Consider the following 20,467-nt stretch of genomic DNA (forward strand, 5'->3'; position numbering starts at 1 on the left):
AGAAAAGGCTCCCGCACTTAAACAGGGTGGAGTGAGGACTGGGAACCAGATGGAAAGATGGCCAGATTTGGGAAGGGCACCTTGAGCCAGTTGTGGGATCTCTTGGCGATCTCATAGGTGGCATCGACGTCCAGAGTTTTCACCATCAGCCCCTCACAGGAGTCTGAGGGAGACACAAAGAGTGACCTCTGTGAAGCCCGGCTCATGACAGCCAGCCAGCCGGAGCCAGCAGCTTCAAATGAAATCACTTGGGGCGGGGCAGCCAAGAGGGAGTATACATGGCAGCTGGCCCCAGGCCCCCATACCTTTCACAGACTGCTCCAAGAACTCGGCAATTTGGTCCGTGTCCTTGGTGTCCAGGGAGGTGGCGAACACAAACTCGCCCTCCGTCTCCACAAAGTTCTCCCGGAGCAGCTGCCGGCGTCGGGAAAGAGGCTCACGTACCAGGGACTGAGTAGGGCAGGAAAAGAGAGAGGGTGTCACTGTGGAGGTAAAGAGAAGCCTGGGCTCCCACGAGACAGGAAGGCCCCCTGGCAGGGATGAACCAGGCCCACACGGGGATTTTGAGAACTTCGAGGACCCATTTCAAGGGCAAATCAAAGGCAGCAAGGGGAGGGGCACCGGGGTGGCTTAGTTGGTTCAGTGTCGGCTCAGATCATGAGCTCAGGGTCCTGGGATCAAGCTCCACATGGGGCTCCCTGCTCAGCAGAGTGCCTGCTTTCTCTTTCTCCCCACGCTTGTACCCTCTTTCTGTCTCAAATAAATAAATAAAATCTTTAAAAAAAAAAAGGGGGGCAGCTAGGGGGCTGGAGACCGGTCAGTCCTGTGACCTCAGGTGCATAAGACAGGGGCCACAGTCCTTATGGAGCTGGAATGGACTCGTTATTGTGGCTACAGTTCCATTTACAACACCGGTTGAATAAAGGCGAAAGGTGCCGATGACCACACGGATAGAAGATAAACGTGTTTCTGAGAGGATGCTTTCCACTTTAATCCAGGGGTCAGCAACCTTGTTGCACGAAGAACCAGAGTCAATACTCTGAGCTCTGTGGGCTACTGGGGCTTTGTGACAACCGCTCAGCTGTGGGCTGTAGGGCAGAAGTGTATGGGCATGCGGCTGCGTTCCAATAAAGCCTCCCTTACAGATGAGAAAGGCCGAGACAGATTCGGCCTGCAGGCCCTGCTCTACTGAGCTCCGAGTTAGAGCAAATCTATTCGTGGGAAAGTGCTGCTTGCCTTATACTATGAAACAGACTTACCCACCTTCTGGAAGTTAATCTACTCTCTGCGATCTTATTAGCTTTGATTGAATTAACCACACCCTTTCATGTTCCATCCATGCTCCTGATGGGCAGGCACAGCCCACTGGAAATCACCCTGATTTTATTAGTCAAGTGCAAGCGGAGGCCATTCAGCTGCCAGATTGTTAAAGGTTAGTTATCTAGGATGACGGTGGTGTTGGCAACTCATTCTAGAGGATAAACACTCGTATGTGCCAGCCACTGTGCTCATGCCCGGGTCCCATCGCTTCATCTGTCCCATAACAAGTACAGTGGGTGCTACTGTCAGCTCTTTATCATGGACAAGGAAACTGAGACTCTGAGAGGCTGAGTCACTTATCTGCGGCCACACAACCAGGAAGGGAGAGCTGGGATATCAAAGCAGGTGGCCTGGCTCCAGATCCTTAACCCATGCCCTGGAGCAGCAGTTCTCAAACTCTGCAGTCTCAGGACCCCCTCCCACCCGTGAAGTCTGCTTAGGACTCACTCCAGAGAGCTTCTATGTACGTGGCTTACATCTCTGGATATTTACCATAGTAATGATGTAGTATTAGCTATCATATCACATGTTAACATTTGCTACGTTAGAAATGAGAAATCTTGACGTTTATCAATTCATTTAAAAATAATAACTCCAACATGTTAACCCAATAATATGTCATTTATGAAATGTGCTTATGTTAGAAAAAGTGAGAAGAGGGGGCATTAGTTTATACTTTTACAGATTCTATAATGTCTGGCTTTTAATGGAGCTGGACGCTCACGTGTGTGTCTGCATTCAGACAGCGACAATGTGTTGCTCTGGCTGCCATACAGGAAGAGAATCTGCCTCATATGGCTGCGGAGCTGGGAAGGGCAGGCAGGACCTCACAGACTTCCCCGAGAGTGTCCTGGAGACCCTCCAGGGTCCCTGAGAATCGCTGCCCAAGTAAGGCCACTCAGAAGGTCGGCTCCTAAGCTCATACACAGCCCCCACCTCCCCCCGGCTACCCCTAGACATGCAGCCAGAACTCACCTCTCCATTGAGGTAAATGAGGTCGAAGGCATATAGACACACCTGCACCTGGATCTCTGCTGCATCCACCTCCTGGGTTGGAGTAGAACGGGGAGCAGGGGTGGGGAATGATGACAGGGGCACGGTAGGTTTGCCTCCCAACATGCCCCAGGCAGACACATGTCACTACCACTCTCCCCTTTTCTCCAGGCAATAGCCCACACACCCGTGAGAGTGATACTGGCTCCTGGCTCTGCAACCTGATGGCTCTCAGCTAATCCCAACAAACTCAATCCCTTTGTCAAATATTTGCTCTCCCAACCTCCCTTGCAGCTAATGGCCAATGAAGATAAAGAAGTTTGGTGGGGCACAGGTTGTGGGGGGGGGGGAATCCTGGCACACATCCTTCATAATAAAACAGAGACAGGGGCAGCCCTGGTGGCTCAGCGGTTTACACCTTCAGCCCAGGGCGTGACCCTGGAGACCCGGGATTGAGTCCCATGTCGGGCTCCCTGCATGGAGCCGGTTTCTCCCTCTGCCTGTGTCTCTGCCTCTCTCTCTGTCTCTCATAAATAAAATAAAAAAATAAATAAAATAAAATAAAATAAAATAAAATAAAATAAAATAAAATAAAATAAAATAAAATAAAATAAAATAAAATATAAAATAAAATATAAAATAAAATAAAATAAAATAAAATAAAATAAAATAAAATAAAATAAAAAAAATAAAAAAAATAAAATAAAATAAAATAAAATAAAATAAAATAAAATAATAAAATAAAATAAAATAAAATAAAATAAAATAAAATAAAATAAAAAAAATAAAAAAATAAAAAAAATAAAAAAAAAAAAATAAAATAAAATAAAATAAAATAAAATAAAATATAAAATAAAATAAAATAAAATAAAATAAAATAAAATATAAAATAAAATAAAATATAAAATAAAATAAATAAAATAAAATAAAATAAAATAAAATAAATAAAATAAAATAAAATAAAATAGACAGGAGAAAGGCTCTTTCCTCCTTTGTACTTGGTATGCTGGAATGAGAATGTAATGGCTGGAGCTGTGGCAGCCACCTTGTAAGGCAGCAAGAACCACATCCCGAGGAACACTCTGTCCTTCTGGGGTGGGGCAGGGCTAGGAGGAAGAGAAACTGTGTGACCACGGCAGGTAGTGGAGGGAGACTGAGACTACCTTGCGTTTGCGGGTGGTGAGCACTTGGAATGGCTGGATCTGCTTCTTTTCCCGGTCCCATGCCACAGCTTCTGTGTCCAGAATGAAGGACGTGACTGACGGGAGTTTAATCTGAAAAGTGAAGAAGGAGACCCAAGGCTGCTGAGAGGTAGGGGATGAGGCCCAGAGAAACAGGTCCTTTTCCTTCTACAGCTCTTCCTTCTCAAGATTCACAAAAAAACTGATGTCAATTCAAAGATGCACATGTGTACACAGACCCTCTTCTCATTCCCTGTAAGTGGGGGGAAATGAACTTTTCTGAGACTTACTACTTGGTCCCATAAGCTGGAAACCCAGTGACCTTTGTCAGTTCCCCGTGAACTTGTCCACTTCCCCTATGAAATCTCTAAGTCACCTACAGACTACCACCTCATTGAGCCCAGTCCAGCCCAGGTCACATCATCCTAGCAGTCCACTCTATTCCTGTATGGCCTCCACATATAAACTGTTCTCCTCACAGCAGTTAGGGTGCCCTCAGCAACCTCAAATCTGATCAGTGCATCCCTGCTAAAAGCCATATCTGGCTTCCCAAAGCTGTGGGGGCTCTCCTCAGTCAGCCCCTGGCCCATCCTCACCTCACCTGGTCCCCTCAGACTCTGCACCCCAGTACACTAGCCTCTGTTTTGTGGATGGGCTATGCCCCTCCAACCACAGAGCCTTTGCACTTCCTAATCACTCTAGAACATCTGTCATTTTCCTTCACCTCCATTGGGAGGACTTCTTTTCCCTCAAAGGAATGCTGCTGCACAACTCTAGGTGGCACCATTCATTCTATATCCTGGGGCAATATGTGGTGGTGGCTTGCCTTGCTGACACCGGGCCTAGGTCAAATCTCTTACAGATACAGAGGCTCACAGAATGGTGGTCTTTCCTTCAGAGCCCCCGTGTCCCTGTATAACTAGAGAGCCAGCAGTGGGACGCTCTGATGAAGATCTCCTGGCCCTGCCAGGCCTGAGCTGGGTGTAGCCTGTCCATGCTATGTCCCCAGCCTCCTGTGCAGGGCTCAGCACAGAGCAGGTGCCCAGTAAATATGCACTAAATGAATAAACAAAAGTGGACAGAGGCAAAAGACCCCAAACTGGAGGATACCGCTCACAAGAAGCCCTGGAATAGGCCACACCACTTGTAGAGACAAAACGGTCTATCGATGCTCATTGCCTCTGGGAGCTTATGGGGGGTACTGCTTGGCATGGGACACAAGGGAACAATTTAGGTGATACACCAAAATTTTTTATGTTTAGACAAGTGTACATAAACTTACCAAAACTCACCAAACCATGTACACTAAAATCAGAACTCCACAGAGAAATTACATCTAGTAAAACTGATTGGAAACGATAGCAGCTGGCAGCTAACAAGAGCTCAGCTAATGCTATGCTCTGGGAAAGCTCAGCTAATGCTAATGCTGCTCTGGGAAAGTGCCAACTTCCTAATTAACTAGGATCAGGCAAGAAGGGCTGTTTGACCAAGGGCTCCCAGAGCAGGCCCAAGACGCCCAAGAGCAAAGAAGCCATCCCTATTCCAATGGCAGGGCTGATATGCAGGCTGGCTCCCTGCACCTACGTCCCCACTGCCTCTCCTTGTCAGTGTGACATTCTGGCTTTTTCAGCCTCTGCTGCGCCACGGGGCCCAAGGCTGGACGGTGACCCCAAACCAGAGTTGGCCCAGGGTGGTGGGAGGCACCTGCATGGTAGGAAGCCAGAACCCCCTTGACTGTCTTTCCATCTGAATGGTGGCACCTATCCGGGGATGATCAGGGGACAAGTGTTGGGAAGAAAAGCCGACCAGTCAAGGACAACAGAGGACAGAGACAGAAATAAATGGCTTCTGGAGAACTTGGGTGCACAGCTGAGCCAGGCTAGCCTACCCAGATTCCCTTGAGAAAAAAAAGGGCATCTGCTCAAGCCTCTGGGAGATGGGTGTTGCATTATCTGCAGCCAAACGCACTCCAATCTCCTTCTGACAACCGTGCTGTGTCCAGCTGGCCTGGACAGGCCGCAGTTCTCTGCCCCATAACTGCAGCCTCCCCTACCCACCCCCGACCAGGGGAAGCAGACACCTACCTTGGGGATGCGGCTGATGATGTCTGGGTACTTTCCGGTATTGTCTTCCTGATTCCTGCTGAAGATTTTCACCTCCCCACCTTCCAGAACGTGGATCTGCAGCAGAGAGAGCAGAGAGGGACTCAGAACCCAGCCCACCCCCACTGGTCCCTCCTTTCTCTTCTGACCCCACTTTCACCGGCAGAAGATTCCAGAAGGTCTGGAGAAGGAACTGGTGCAGAGACCTGAGTAAATCACCTCCTCCATCCATGCAGCGCCTCCCCCCAGTCTGTGGAAGCCCCTGCCATCACCTTCCTCATCCTCCCTTTCACCACCACCCTCTGCCCCCACCTTGGATGCTCAAGTGTCTCGCTGTTTAAGCGGATTTACCTGGATGTTAAGCTGTAAAAGACATTCTGATTTTATTGTTAATTTATTTTAATATAGTCTGGTCACAGCCCTTAAGCAGAATGGACAAATATGCCACCTTACACGTATGTCATCCCAACAGTTGAGTATGTGTTGGATATGACATATAGGACTTAAAAAACATATGAAAACATACATATTTAAAACCGCTGTTACTACCATAAATTCTTTTATTTTTTCTCAGCATTATATTTTGAAGATCCTTCTATGACACTAAATCTACTTTTAACTGCTTCAAACCACCAAAGGGTGGATATCCACTACACTTGCTCCTCCATCCCGGTGATGAACATAATAGTCCCAACTCCCCGCCAGGACGGCAGAGCCACAAAGGAGCATCCCTATAGACCCAACCAAGGACGTCCTTGGCACCGGGGCGTTGGACACATGCTTACATAATCTCACTGAAGATTAAGTAGGTGCTTCCCATAACGGCTGTTACAGTGAACACCCCCGCCAGAAGGGCACAGGCAAAGTGAACTCCCACTGCCTTGGGTCAGGAATTTCGATAATTTCATCAAATAAAACTGATTTTCAGGGAAGTTAGGTGAGCTATGTTAACGTTGTCGTTAAACGAAGTTGGATATTAAACCCAGATACATAAGGTCAGACGAGCAGTCTATGACAGGAGGTGCTTTGAGTTTGGGTCTGCCCCATCCCAGGGCCCTGCTCTCTGGCACATGCTCTTCTGCTGAAGGGATGTGTCCACCTTCATACCTGTGCCCTCTGCCCATCGTATTTGTACTCGCAGGTGAAAGCTGCCTCTTCAAAACGTTTTAGGACCTCGCTGACACCCCGGGTGGGGTGCGCCAGCATTGGTTTCAGTGGAACCCCTGGAGGGGGAGGAGCGAGAATTAGGAAACTGAGGTAGGCACCATTAACACATCAGAGAGGGAATATGACAGAGACAATTAGCTGTGCCCAAGACCCATTCTCCTTTCTGCGTAAGAAGAGAACATGCCCTCCCGGATCAGGAGGGCAGCTTGCCTGCTCTCAGCCTCCCTTGCATCTAGGTAAGGCCACACAATGAAGATGCATGGGTAGGGGTGTGCACAAAGTCTGGTCACACCCTTCTCCCTCTCTTGTGATCTAGAAACGTAAGCCACCTCTGGTCATGCACATTAAGGTGAAAACCTCAGGATGATAGAACAACAGGACAGAGGAACCTGAGTCCCCCAGTGTGTGTGTGGGAGGGTGTCCCTGGAGCCCACCCATGTATCCTGCCTGATAACCTGCCTTCCTCTAGACTCTTATGAGCCAGAGGAAGACTCTGCCTGCCTCGACACACTGCCTTTTGGGGTATCTCTATCACAGCATTCACCCCCACCCTACCTAATATAGACAGAGACTTGAAACAGAAAAGGGATGGGTTTCAGCACAGGGAACAGAACCCAAATGTGGTGGCAAGAGGAGGAATCTGCAGGTTCTTAGAAGGACGAAAGAAGCTAAGGCCAGGAGGAGGGAGTGGAGCTTACAGAAGGGCTGAGCTCCAGCTCTGTGGCCCCAGACCCAATCCTGCCCAGGGTGGGGCTGGAGTCACCCCTAATGGGCTTGTACCTGGGCTCAACCTGCAGTGCTCGGGGAGGTGCTCCAGGCCATGCTCCAGCAGTACAGGGATGATCCGGTCCAGGTCGGGCACCTCGCTGGCGTGGGGGCAAGAATAAACTTGCAGGTGTCTTTCCAGAACTCTGGCGGCCTGGAAACCCTATGCTCTGGTTGCAGATGTGCCTCTGTCACTGTCACCTTGTCCTCAGGTCTGCTCCTGACTCCTCTGCCCCTTCACCCCCCAAGAATCTGGCTATCTCTGTCACGATCTCCCCCTCAGTGCCACTGTCTCTCTTGGTCTGGGCCTGCCATCACCCCTGCCTGTCATCACGAGGCCAGTGGCCCTTTACCTGACCTACACATTTAAACCACTCAGGGATAGATAAAGGACTTTCTCCAAGGCCAGGTCTCACCTCTCGAGATTCTGACTTAGCTGGCTGGGAGTGGGTCAGGAAGCAACAGTTTGTAGATCCTCCCCGTGGGCAGAGTGGAGATGATGTCCTGGCTCAGGGGTTTGAGGGTTCTCCCCTGCCACGTGCCCGAGTGGGCGCCCCAAGGATCTTGGCAGAAATGTTCTTGGGCCCTCCCGCCACTGACACTCTCTCTGGGCGGTCACCACCTTGCTACGGCCAGCCCTGGGTGGGCTGCTGGCCAGGTCCCCCCCACACGGTCCTCTCTACAGCCCTCGCTATCACCCCATGGATGACCTGACCCGTCACTCCGGTCAGTCACTAGCCCTGCTCTGCTTCTCTTAGGGCCTTTGTGCATGCGTGGTCCTCCTGGAACTCCCAGGTGTCCAGGAGAGCTGAGGCCCGCATCTCTTCACTGCTCACTGTCCCCGATCCTTTGCTGTTCCCCACCCACCTTCATAATTGCTGTCCCCCACCTCGTGTCCAGCACTAATCTTGTCTGGATTTCCACCCTGCTCTGTCACTAGTGCCTACCAGCCGCTGGCACCTCCCACATCACCAGTAACCCTCGGCACTGAGCCCACCGCCCCTCAGGGTCTCCCGCCCCTCCTAGTCTGTTCACCCTTCCCATGGCCCTGGATCTCACCAGAACGTCTGCTTCAGGATCATGCCTTGCTCCTCCAGCCACGTCTTTCGGGCTTCTGCCGTCCGGCCCTTCCCAGCATCCACAATGGCCGGGGGGAATTCTAGGACCAGACCCACCAGCAGAGGCTTTGGGATGGGCCTGACCCCTCGGTGACCCCAGGGGCACAGGGGTGGCGTGTTGGAAACAAGGCTGCCAGGGAAGGAGCCTGGAGGGGAGCCGGGGCATGGACTTCAGGAAAGGAGGGCAGGCGGGTTAACTCCAGTGCAGGGCCTCACCTTGGCCTGGGGGCGTGAGGCTCACAGCCTGGGCGAGGGCGGCCAGCACCGACTGCTCTGCCAGCCCGAGGCGCAGCCGTCCACTCAGGGCTCTGGGGAGACAGCAGGCGAGGTGGCACGGGCTTGTCACCACCCTTCCATCTTGCCCTCTACCCTCTGCCCCCCGCCTCCTCCCATCTTCCCCACCTTGACTCTCTGTAACCCTCTCCTCAAAACCAGAACAACTGTTGGGCCTGGAAGACACCTGAGGAATCACATGGCCCCACTGAAAAGATGAGGAAACTGAGGCCAGGCCCTAAGAGCCATGGCCGCTGGCCTTCCCTGGGGCAGAAGTGGGTGCCTGGCGAAGTCTTTGCTTCTCATCTCAGCTGCCCTCTGGGGAAGCAGTGAGGCTCGGAGAGGGCGAGCCAGGCGAGTGGACCAGGCAGCGGGACACAGCCTCCCCAGAGGGGGCCAGAGAGTGTGCCATCTCCCCTTCAGGAGACCCGGCTGAGGGTAATGGGGCCGGGCAGCGCCAGGCTACCACGCGCAGTACCAGGCGCCCGAGAAACACTCCATGGTAGGAGCTGCCCATGACTATTTTCACCCTCAGGGCAACTGTGTGGCTCCCGTCCGCTCGGCTCTCATGGAGGCCAAGGTGGACGTCACTAATCCATCAGGGCACCTCTTACCCACGAGCCCCAGGACACAGGAGACGAGCTGCCTGGGAAAGGGACCCAGTATTCCCATTCCCCCTGCACCAGCGGGAATCCCACTGCCCATCCGTCCCTCCCTCCCGTCACCTCTTCCAGTCTCCCAGACCCACGCCTACCTGGCAATGAATCGGGCTTCTGAGTGGCGGCAGGCGACGAAGAGGCCTTTGATGACATCTATCTTCTTGGCTGTGGACTGAAGGGAGAGTCGAGCAGTTGGTACCTGGGGCGAAGGAAGGGGAGCACACCTCCTCTGGGCTGGCCCCCTGGAATGCCTGCCCCTGCTGTCAGCCCATTCCCACTTCTCCGCCAGCTCCAGCCTGCCTCCCTCCCTCCCCCTATCCAGCAAGTATTTACTGTCCCGTGTCCTGTCATGAGGCAGCAGCAGAGCAGGTGCTGGAATCTCAAGAGGAGATGCCCCTGCACCATCCTGCAAGCAGGAAGAAGGAAAGCTCTGCACCCCACCAGCAGGCCTAAAGCCTCCCAACCCCAAAGAGTGTGATCAGAAGTTCCCCTTGCTACATGCATGGCTCCAGGTCCCCAAGGGGAAGGGCAGAGAGGGCAGGGGGTTTGGGGCGCAGGGGTGCCATCGTGCCCCACTCACAGCACTGCCAGCAAGCCGGGCAATGTCTCGGAACTTGGCGAAGACCCCGGCAGCGGTGAGAGCAGGTGGGGGCAGCATGAGCCTCTGGGTACTGCGGCTGTTTTCGGCCACCAGCCCCACGTCACCCTTCTCAGCTGCCTCTGCCTTAACAGAGTCCAGCTGCCGCCCTTGGGGTGGAGGGAACCAGTGGTGAGGGGGACGCATAGGGCCATGTCTGTCTCAAGCTCTCTCTGTCCACACCCAGCCCAGGACCCACCCTGCCTCCCACCATGAACACCAAGCCCCAGAGGCCCCACTTGTGGTCTCCCTGCATCTCCCCTTGCCCTCCAGGCTCTTTGGCCTCTCTGGGCCCCGACCCTTAGTCCCAGCTCCCTGGTCCTGCTCCCTCCGCACGCCTATCTCCCCAGCCCCTCCTCCCACCCAAGGCACAGGGCCTCCCTCACCTGAACCAGCACCCACGCTCCCACCTTCAGTGCCCCTCTGCCATCTCTCACATCCTCTCCACCTCTGTACTTTCTCCCTCAGAGCCTCCTCACGCAGGAGCTGCCACCACACCCCCTGCTTACCTGTGGCCTGGGCCACCGCCTTGAGGAGAACACCATCACCGACACCAAGTTCCAGACCCTGCTGGGGCGGCCCAAGACGGTTGAGGCTGAGGTAGAGGATAGGGAGGAGGTCCGGAGGTGACAGGGCCACCACAGAGCGCAGCAAGTTGCTCAGCGTCTCCACCATCCGGAGCCTGGGGGTGGGGGTGGGGGGACAGGGGTGTGACTTCCTGGCATTTCCGGGGTCAAAGGTGGGGGCAGGTGGAAAGGATCTCAAGAAAGGAGAAGGGGAGCTCAAGTCCAGGCCCAGGTGGAGGCCTGAGCTGTAGGCACAAACACAGGCTGCCGGTGGGACAGTGAGCCTGCTCCACGCTTACAGATGACCATCCACAGAACAACTGCTGCGCGTGGAGCATGTTCTAGATGCTGTGGCCGGGGAAAGGGGGGGTACCGCATCTGAGCACTCTGCTTTGTGTGTTTCCTCTCCCTGAACGCTCATGGCTCCCCCAGGAGATAGATAGTGATATCACTCTCACTTTACAGACGAAGCAACTGAGGCCCAGAGAGATCACATAACTCGCCCAAGGTCACAACCAGTGAGAATCAGGCTGAGACGTGAGCAGAGGCCGTTAGCTCAAGGGCCCACACTCCCCATCACCACGCTGTGCTAGCTCGCAAAGTAAACCACGATTCTGCGATTCTGCGTGGCTCAGAGGATCTGTGCAAACGTCTGCGTTTGCTGTCAAGGCCTCACTAGAAAGAGAAGCTAAGTCTCTCTTACAGAAGAAGCTCAATTAAGGCATGGAAGAGGCATGAGAAAAAAGAGAGAGAGAGAGAGAGAGAGAGAGAAACACAAAGCACCACAGGGGCAGACAGGCTGACATACAGCATGCCCCCAAAACTGAGGTCGCCTGGAGCCTCAGAATGGGGCCTTATTTGGAAAGAGGGTCTTAGGAGGTGTAACTGAGGTAAGGAGCAAGATGAGGCCATCCCGGGTGGGGTGGGCCCTCAATCTAGTAAAAGTACCCTTATAAAACACAGAAAAAGACACCCAGAGAGAAAGACCATGTGGAACTGGAGGCAGAGACTGGAATGACGTGGCCATAGGCCAAGGACTGCCTGCAGCCACCATCAGCCGGGGGAGGCACAGGTCAGGTTTGCCCGAGAGGCTCCAGGAGGAACTAGCCCTGCCCACCCCTTGACTTCGGACCTGTGGCCTCCTGAAAGGTGAGAGGATGCATTTCTGTGTTTCTAGTCACCAAGCCTATGGCTGGATATTTGTTCTGGCAGCCTGAGGACACTCCTGGGGATGCTAAAGTCAGTGGCATGAGTTTGAAGACAAATACAATCCCTGCACAGGCTTGGAGTGGAGCCCCATGAGACGCCTGCTAATTGCAAAGGGGAAGACAGCAAATGTATGGCGGAGGCGCCCGGTAGATGCCCTGAAGCCATGTAACTAGGAGTCTGATGGCAGTGGCAGGTGTCCCCTGCCACCTCCCCGCCCTGGCCCCAGTGGGATGCAGTGACATAGCATCCCTCCTGACAGGAGACGCGTCACCTGAAACAATTCTTGAGGAAGTATCAGACAAACCTAAACTGAGACCTTCTACGAAATCACGGGACTCTTCAAAACTGCCACACGGTGAGAAAGGCCGACTAAGAGAAACCGATCAGGATGAAGGAGATGAGGAGACAGGGTGACCCCGTGCCAAGGGTAGGGGTCAGGGTCTGGGTCGGGCCCTGGCCCAGCAAAGACAACGCCGAGGGGGCAACCAGCAAAAACACACACAAAGTCTGTATGTGTCACTCAAGAGCGTGCACTGACGTTAACGTCCTGGTTATGGCAACTATCCTGCGCTGGCAGGAGATGTTAACACTAGAGATAGCTAGCCAAGGGCACATGGGGACTCGCTGTGCTATTTCTGCAATTTTCCTCTAAGTTTAAAACTATTTCAAATAAAGCAAAAAAAAAAAATTAGAGAACCGTCCAACTGTGGGTTGGGGTTTGGACAGTCGCCTGCGGTTCTCCTGAATGCAGTGATTTCTGACAGCATCTCTGGACACTGAATGCCTGTGCTACTCTCTCTCCCACAGCTCTCAGAGCAAGCTGGAGACAGATGATCTTCACTTTACTAGTAACGAGATCAAAGCTCAGAGAGGTCAGGCCACCTGCCAACAATCACACAGCCAGGAAAGCAGCAGAACTGGGCCTACTCCCAGACCTGTCTGCACCCACTGTCCCCTGGGCTGGGCTTTGGCTAATCCAGCCCTCCTGCTGCTGCGGCCCATAGGCCTGGCACTCTGGGCCCTTCCTGGGCCCTCCGGATTACATCTTGGGGTTTATGCCCCAGAGGAGGTTTCTTTCTCACGTCTGAGAGGTTAAAAAAAAAACGATGTATGATGGATAAAAATGAAGGAATCCTACCGAACAGTTAAAAGGACCGAGACCTACTTCAACCCACAGGAAGTGATCTTCTGGAAACAATGCTGATGGTGCAGGCGAGCAGCAGGATGAGGTGGAATAAAGTGGGTGCCCCCGCCCCCCAGCACTGGCTGAACACACGGGGGATGATTGCTGGGCCAGGCAGGAGGGGAGGCCAGATCCCAGCAGCCCTGAGTGCCAGCAGCCTGGCCAGCATTCACTGGGAGTGGGGTTCTTGCTGTAACCTGACCCGGACATCCTTACACTAAGAGTGACAAAATTGGCGAGGTTGTGGTCACTTCTCACCATTGAGGGGAGATTAAGTTCCTGCTATCGGGAGAAGGCGGTTTCCCCACCCCAGGAATCTGGGCTCACCCTCTTGGCTCGTTTTGACCCATAGAGAGACAGAAGTATGGTGTGGGTCTCTGCAGCTCGGGACCCAAGAGGCCCTGCAGCCACCCCAGGGGCCGGGGATGCAGACCGGAGGGCAAAGGGGAAAGAACAGAGGGGAAGGGACCGAGCAGGAGCACAAGCCAGTACCCCACCACCCCCCACCTGCCCAGGTGGGCCTGCCTAATTACCGAGCAGAAACTTCCTCAATCTTCTCAAATGTCCGGGCCACAGCCAGGTAAGGGACCCTGGGGAAGGAAGAGAGACATGGGGCAGTGTGTACAGCCCACACCATCCATCTGTAGGTCCACCTGAGTCCCCACACCTTCAACACTGTGTCCCCAGAATGTGGACGTGAGAGATCTGACGGCTTCCTCCAGTGGAGGCCTCTGGTGAGACGCACCCGAGGACAGGGAATAGAGGAGGGTAGTTGGGGGCGGGGGAAGCCTCACTTCTGGCCTGGCTTCCAGCATGCATCATCAATGGGATGGTAGTTGTTCTTGGCAGGATTGTAGCTGGGAGGGTCCAGGGGTCTGTAGAGGCAACAGGGAGATTAGACACCTGAGTCAAAGAGAAGCCATTCCTCCAATTAATGTTTTCTGAGCGCCTAGCCAAGCTCTAGGCATGAGGGCACAGAAATGAATGAAAACTAAGTCTGCGAGCCTAGAGCTCACATTCTAGCTGGGGAATCGGGGGGGGGGGACCCAAAAAGCACAGAAACAAATCATTTTGATATTAAAAACTATTTCCACAAACAAAATAAAACCAAGTTGGGGAAGGCAGGATGGAAGGTGCTACTTCTGAGGAAAGGATGGGGAAGGAGACATTGGGCAGAATAACATGAGGAGCGAGCAGAGTGCATATCATAGAGAAGAACACTCCAGGCAGGGGGAACAGCAAGTGCAAAGGCCCTGAGGTAGAGACACACAGAGAGAGGCAGAGACATAGGCAGAGGGAGAAGCAGGCTCCCTATGGGGAGCCCAACGTGGGACTCAATCCCAGGACCTTGGGATCACGACCTGAGCCAAAGGCAGATGCTCAACCACTGAGCCACCAAGGCAATCCTTTGGGGCCATTCTAAGAGGCAAGGGATCCCTTTGGGCATCCTACCCAACCTTACCTCTCTGGATGGAACCAGTAGGAATGGCAGAAGGGTGTGGTCCCTAGATGTCTCAAGTGCCAGGCACTGTGTTCACAGCATCCACCTGTTAGCAATCAGCTACACTAGGGACTCTTCTAACCCTGTTTCCCAGGTAAGTGCTTGAGTAGCTCCCACTCAGCCACACAGCTAGTTAGCAGCACGGCTTCAGAGACGGCATTCTACACCTCCCCACCATAAATGCCTCCAGAAATGCCTCACACTGACCCTGCTGGAGCCACCACAGCAGCCCAGACCCTGCAGTCAGATTCATCTGAGTTCACGTCCCTGAGCAGCTGTTACCCCGAGAAAGCAGCTTCCTCTCTCTGAACCATGGTGTCCCCATCTGTACGACGGAGCCACCGAGAGTCCCTACCACCCCGCGTTGTCGGGAGGGTGAAGAAAGACGTGTAGCAGCGTGATCCTGGGGTCCTGGGATGGAGTCCCACATCAGGTTCCCCACAGGGAGCCTGCTTCTCCCTCTGCCTGTGTCTCTGCCTCTCTCTCTGTGTCTCTCATGAATAAATAAAACACAACCTTAAAGAAAAAAAAAATCCCCAAAACACGTCATTAGAATAATCAATCGTAATCACCGATGGTTAAAGTTGAAAATTTCTAGTGATCACTGGTCTCATGGTTAGAGGAATCCAATCAAGAGAATCTGGACTTCCTGCACGCCTCCTCTTAATGCTCGGTCCTCTCTACTTGACAGCTGATACAGACTCACCCCTTGGTCTCCTCCTGCCTTGGAGTGCCAGGGTCCTCTTCTTTCCCTTCTTTCTTGGTTGCCGGTTTCCGTGGGGCTGGGAATGAAGTCAGGAACCTGTATGCCCTCCTCCTGAGAGCCCCCACCACCCAATCATGGGGCCAGGAGTCAGGGGTCAGACCTTCCATGGGGTGGGGCACACTCTGGAGAAAGGCTCACCTGCCCCCTTGGATCGCGCTGGCAGCTCAGGGGTGGGAGACACTCACCAAAGAAGCTGCTGACCGTCTTGGGGGCTCTGGTGGGCAGCTTAGCCGAGTCCTCCTTCTGAGCCTCCTGCTTCCCAGACACTGCAGGCTCCAACGTGCTATCCACCGGGGGCTCTGCTGCCAAAGCAAGAGATGTCAGTTGGTGATGCCAACTTTCAATCCGAGGCTTCATTTGTCACCCAAGGTTGTTCTGATGCCATAGATGGAAAAGGCCATCAGTTCGGCCCCTTGTCTTTATGAGCCTCTTGGGTCTGATGCTTTTTGGTCAGTACTAACAGAAATCTCTCTAGCGTTTGGTCTGAGCCTGGAGACTTCACAGCGGCAAAAAAAAAAAAGACATCTCAGCAGGATCAGAAGAAAATGTTTCCACATCTCCTGCAGTTGCAGAAAATCAGATACGATGTGCATCTTCAAAACGTCCCCTCACCTGTGGTGCTGTTTCTCACACAGGAGTTTCACAGACACCCGGCTGCAGGGCTTGTGAGGGTAACTATAACCTCAAAACCCCCCAGCTCAGCCGGGCTGCCTTACTTCATAACTACCCTCAGTAACGTTTAGTGCCTGTGATTTCTCAAAGATACAAATATTTTGAGGATGACTGGCTCTTTCTTCTTTTCCCAAGTGCACTGGGGAGGGGTGAGGGGAGGATTTCAACCATAAAAGCAACGATGATGATAAAACCTCTGATTCCCCTAGAATTCACTTTTTGAAAAAGATTTCATTTATTTATTTGAAAGAGAACGAGGAAGGACAAAGAAGGAGGAGGGGCAGAGGGAGAAGCAGACTCTCCACTGAGCAGGAAGCCCAACTGGGGGCTCCATCCCAGGACCATGAGATCATGATCTGAGCTGAAGGCAGACACTTAACTGACTGAGCCACCCAGGAGCCCCCAGAATTCACATTTAAACAACACACTTGAGTCTTATTTAAAATTAACTGGCCTTGGAAGGCCAAACCAGAGAGCTGGGGCTGCAGGGGGACTGGAAACTCACGGGAGGTCTCTCGATGCTCAGGGGATGTCACAGGTTGGTCCTCTCCTTCTGCCTCCTTCTCTTGGGTCACTTCAGATTCTGACAGGCTTTCTGGTGGGGTCTCTGCTTTAGATGACAGAAAAGTCAGATGGAAAAAAAACACTCTGACCCCAGATACATTTCAACACCTGAGACATTCTGTTCTCATTTGCTCCTGTGCCGATCAGGCATGTCTATAAAGCGCCAGGAGGTGTGAGCCCGCTCCTGGTCAGCCCCAAGCACAGCAGGGTCTCCAACAGAATCCAAACCCCACGTTCATTCGCCTGAGCAGCTGGAAACAGATAGACAGTGTCTTCTTATCAACTTCTAGAACTATTCACTGCAAGGTGCAACTGGAAAGAGTTCCAAATGCACATGATTAACTTGATAGAGGTAAAAACGAAAAATGTTTTAAACTGGAAGAAAAAAAATCACACCTCTAGAGTAATTAAATAATGAAACTGCGGAAGTGACCCTGAGAAAAACATGCCTTAGGTTCAAGAAGCTACTCGCCCTTCCAAGGCCCCAGACGCAGATACCGGCTAAAAAGTGCACCATTTACACTAAGATTGCATATGGACTAAACATCACTGATAGAAAGTCACATATGCCCTCGGGAAGTTGAGCCTAATAAGGACCTTTTATTCAACAAACACTGACAGTAGCAAAGGCGGCAATGGATCGGATCCTGGCAGTGGTTCCCACAGGTGCCGCGCGATAGTTCCCAGTTCCAGGGGAAACTGGTAACACCTGCTGGACGCTACAGGAACTACTAGCTTGAGGTATTTCAGATTTCAGTATCCTCAGACCACCGGCCTCGCAATTTCTGATGCTAACCTTTCTGCAGAGCCGGGCTTTCACTGGTTGTTGCGATCAAAGCTCCACACTGGGGCAGCTCCAGTGGCGCAGCGGTTTGGCGCCACCTGCAGCCCAGGGCGTGATTCTAGAGACCCGGGATCGAGTCCCGCATCGGGTTCCCTGCGTGGTGCCTGCTTCTCCCTCTGCCTGTGTCTCTGCCTCTCTCTCTCTAGCTGTGTCTCTATGAATAAATAAATAAAATCTTTAACAAAAAAAAACAAAGCTCCGCACTGGGGAAGCCCAGATGGCTCAGTGGTTTAGCGCCGCCTTCAGCCTAGGGTGTGATCCTGGAGACCCGGGATCGAGTCACATGTCAGGCTCCCAGCATGGAGCCTGCTTCTCTCTCTGCCTCTCATGAATAAATAAATAAAATCTTAACAAAACAAAGCTCCGCACTGCACAAACGCCAGCCAACAGAGAACGGGAAAGGAGGGACTGCAATGTTTGGGCAATTGTGCAGAGGCCAGGACACATCCTAGCTAGTGGCTAATCATGAATATTTCAAAATGAAACAAAAAATAGCGCTTTTCCTTTCAATGGATGTGCACTGTTTTCTCAAACACCCAGGTTCATGAACCATCAACAGTTGTCTGGACATAACTATTTAATAAATGGAACTGCTAAGGTGGTGGCTCAGGCTGGGGGGGAGCCAGCAACAATTTACTAAGACGTTCTAAGGATGCTGTGATAGGCTGGGGAACTCTGCCTTCCGATAATATTTCTAAGGAAAAAGAAGTCGTGGAGAGGAAAACATTTTCCATCAAAACAGATAGAAAAACAATAAAAATGGGAAACTGCCTATGAATCAATACTAAATTATAGTGGTCCAAACAAATGCATTTCAAAATGCTCTCGTAACAAATGCCTGTTGGTGTACAGGGTTCTGATGGCCACACCTAGATTCAGGGACATGGAGATCGGGGATCCTAACAGTCTGGCCTCTGGAAGAGGCCCCCACCCTTCCAGATTCCCTGCCACGTGCACTGTGCACTCCCTCCCTCCTTCCTCCTGGTGCCTCACCTTCTTCCTCCTTCTTCTTCTTGGCCTCTCTGTCCTCATCCTTGCTCTGCTCTTCCAGGACATCCTGTATTGTCCGCTTAGGAAGCTGTTTCCGAGCTGAGGAGGCAAAGGGCTCTCAGTGTGGCTGACTTTGTGGGACCGCCTGCCCCCGGTCCAGGGAGCTCAGGCCCATTGATAATGGGGGCCCCTGAGAAGGCTCCGGAACCCTCCCCTTCCGTCCCAGGAGGTCTCATCCTTCAAGCTCTGCTGCTTCCTGGCTGTGTGAACCTGAGGAGGTTACTGAATCTCTCTGTGCCTCCCTCTCCTGCGTGTGCAGAATGGAAACAATCCGTGAGAGCTAGTGATGCTATGATGCGCTTGGCCCAGTACCCAGAGCTGACTGTAGTAGCTGCCCTTGGGGCCACATCTGTACCCCTAGGATTTGCCATCAGTGTGTATCCTGGGTGGCTCTTCTGGGGGCCACCGAACATCAGGGAAGCAACAGGCTCCGAGAAGGGCCCTTGTTCATGATTGATGAGAAATGGTACATAAATGCAGAGCCTCTCTGAACTGCTCCATCTTCTGCTATGTCTCCTTCCCTGAATCACTCACTGTCCGTGTTCTCTGCACTCCCCAAAGAAATGCCTCACTTCTTGAACTATTGTTTCAGAGCTTCAGAAATTGCTTCTAGAGGACTCTAAGCAAGATGCTCAGGTATGGTGAGGAACTGAGAGGCACCTGCCTTTTAATTGTCTCTAGTCACCTCTTCTTGGCCTCCTGGACCTGGTGGCTCCTTTGCACGGTTGCAGACGGATCTACTACCAGCTGTGGCTGGCAATGCCCTAATTGCTCACAAAGCCATCTACATTTCCTCACCCCCATTCCAGAAGCAAGCTTTCTGATATCTGCTGCCATGTTACCCCCATCTCTCTCCAGTTCACCTTCTAACTCTTCCCACGCCACATAATCCTTCATTCTCCATTATCTGGAACTCCTGCAGTTCCCAAACAGACCTCTCAGCCCTCACACTTGCTGTTCGGTGGTCCTCTAGGAAAAAGTTCAAATGTCCTTTCCTCTAAAAAGAATTCCATGCCTCCCTGGCCCACCCTGAGGGTCAATCTGAAGGTCAGCCCTGAGTTTCCAGCATGCCTTGGGCCACTAAGTTATTTCATGACACCCCCACCTCCCGCAGCCCTCCTGTGGCACCCCAGCACTCCCAGGACAAAACCCAGGGTCCTGGCCTAGCATGCCAGGGGCCCTGCGGGAGCCACCCCCACTCTCCTCTCTCACTGCACACCGTCCTCAAACTCGCCCTGCTCCCCAAATTGCATTTGATCCTCCAGAAACACGCCAGTGCATGCGATCCCAAGTATCATGCTGTTCCTCCACTGAGGCTCTGCAGGGCACTCATGGCTACAGCAGGAAAGGCTGCTCCCCCTCAGCCCAGTCAACACTACTTCATCTTCTAAGACTCAGCTGGGGGTTACTCGCTCCGTCTTGGCTCAGGTCTGAGCTCCAATAGTTCTGAGCCCTATTACCACTGCTACTCCTTTTCTTTTTTTTTTTTTTAATTAAAGAATTTTTGAAATTTTTTATTTAAGTGTAATTAACATGCAGTCTATTGATTTCAGCTGTGCTGAGTTTTTTTTCAAGATCTTATTTTTAAGTCATCTCCCTACTCAAAATGGGGCTCGAACTCATGACCCTGAGATCAAGAGTTATAAACTCTTCCAACTGAGCCGGCCAGGCACCCCCAGGTGTGCTAGCTCTTATACCATCAGTGCTGTTTGATGGAAATATATAGTGAGCCACATACATGGTCTTAAACTTTCCAGTAGTTAATTCAAAAAAGGAAAAATAACCCATATGAACTTCATTTTAATAATACAGTTTATGTAACCCAATATATCCAAATATACTAACTCTAACATGTTGTGTTTTCAATATTAAAAAAAATGAACATTCTCTTTTCCAC

General features: G+C 52.1%; 1 protein-coding gene across 16 annotated transcripts in view; it reads right to left on the reverse strand.

Annotated features, from left to right (window-relative positions):
* LIG1 (DNA ligase 1) overlaps window positions 1-20,467 on the reverse strand; it is a 39,002-nt gene that overhangs the window by 6,524 nt on the left and 12,011 nt on the right. For 4 of the 16 annotated variants that reach the window (XM_072756031.1, XM_026013861.2, XM_072756026.1 and 1 more), the window contains exons 6-23: window positions 18,514-18,609; window positions 16,618-16,719; window positions 15,626-15,739; window positions 15,381-15,456; window positions 13,968-14,048; window positions 13,707-13,763; window positions 10,725-10,897; window positions 10,159-10,325; window positions 9,674-9,750; window positions 8,863-8,954; window positions 8,588-8,687; window positions 7,544-7,629; window positions 6,704-6,819; window positions 5,579-5,674; window positions 3,477-3,587; window positions 2,296-2,367; window positions 306-450; window positions 81-163 (exon numbers count right to left, since the gene is read on the reverse strand). In XM_072756031.1, the coding sequence (XP_072612132.1) occupies window positions 81-163; window positions 306-450; window positions 2,296-2,367; window positions 3,477-3,587; window positions 5,579-5,674; window positions 6,704-6,819; window positions 7,544-7,629; window positions 8,588-8,687; window positions 8,863-8,954; window positions 9,674-9,750; window positions 10,159-10,325; window positions 10,725-10,897; window positions 13,707-13,763; window positions 13,968-14,048; window positions 15,381-15,456; window positions 15,626-15,739; window positions 16,618-16,719; window positions 18,514-18,609 (1,844 nt within the window). Of the gene's footprint in view, window positions 1-80; window positions 164-305; window positions 451-2,295; window positions 2,368-3,476; window positions 3,588-5,578; window positions 5,675-6,703; window positions 6,820-7,543; window positions 7,630-8,587; window positions 8,688-8,862; window positions 8,955-9,673; window positions 9,751-10,158; window positions 10,326-10,724; window positions 10,898-13,706; window positions 13,764-13,967; window positions 14,049-15,380; window positions 15,457-15,625; window positions 15,743-16,617; window positions 16,723-18,513; window positions 18,610-20,467 lie in introns of all 16 variants that reach the window. The other 12 variants (XM_072756008.1, XM_026013860.2, XM_072755999.1 and 9 more) reach the window with 3 other exon arrangements.

Source organism: Vulpes vulpes, chromosome 1 (assembly GCF_048418805.1).
Source record: "Vulpes vulpes isolate BD-2025 chromosome 1, VulVul3, whole genome shotgun sequence".
Taxonomy (NCBI): Eukaryota; Metazoa; Chordata; class Mammalia; order Carnivora; family Canidae; genus Vulpes; species Vulpes vulpes.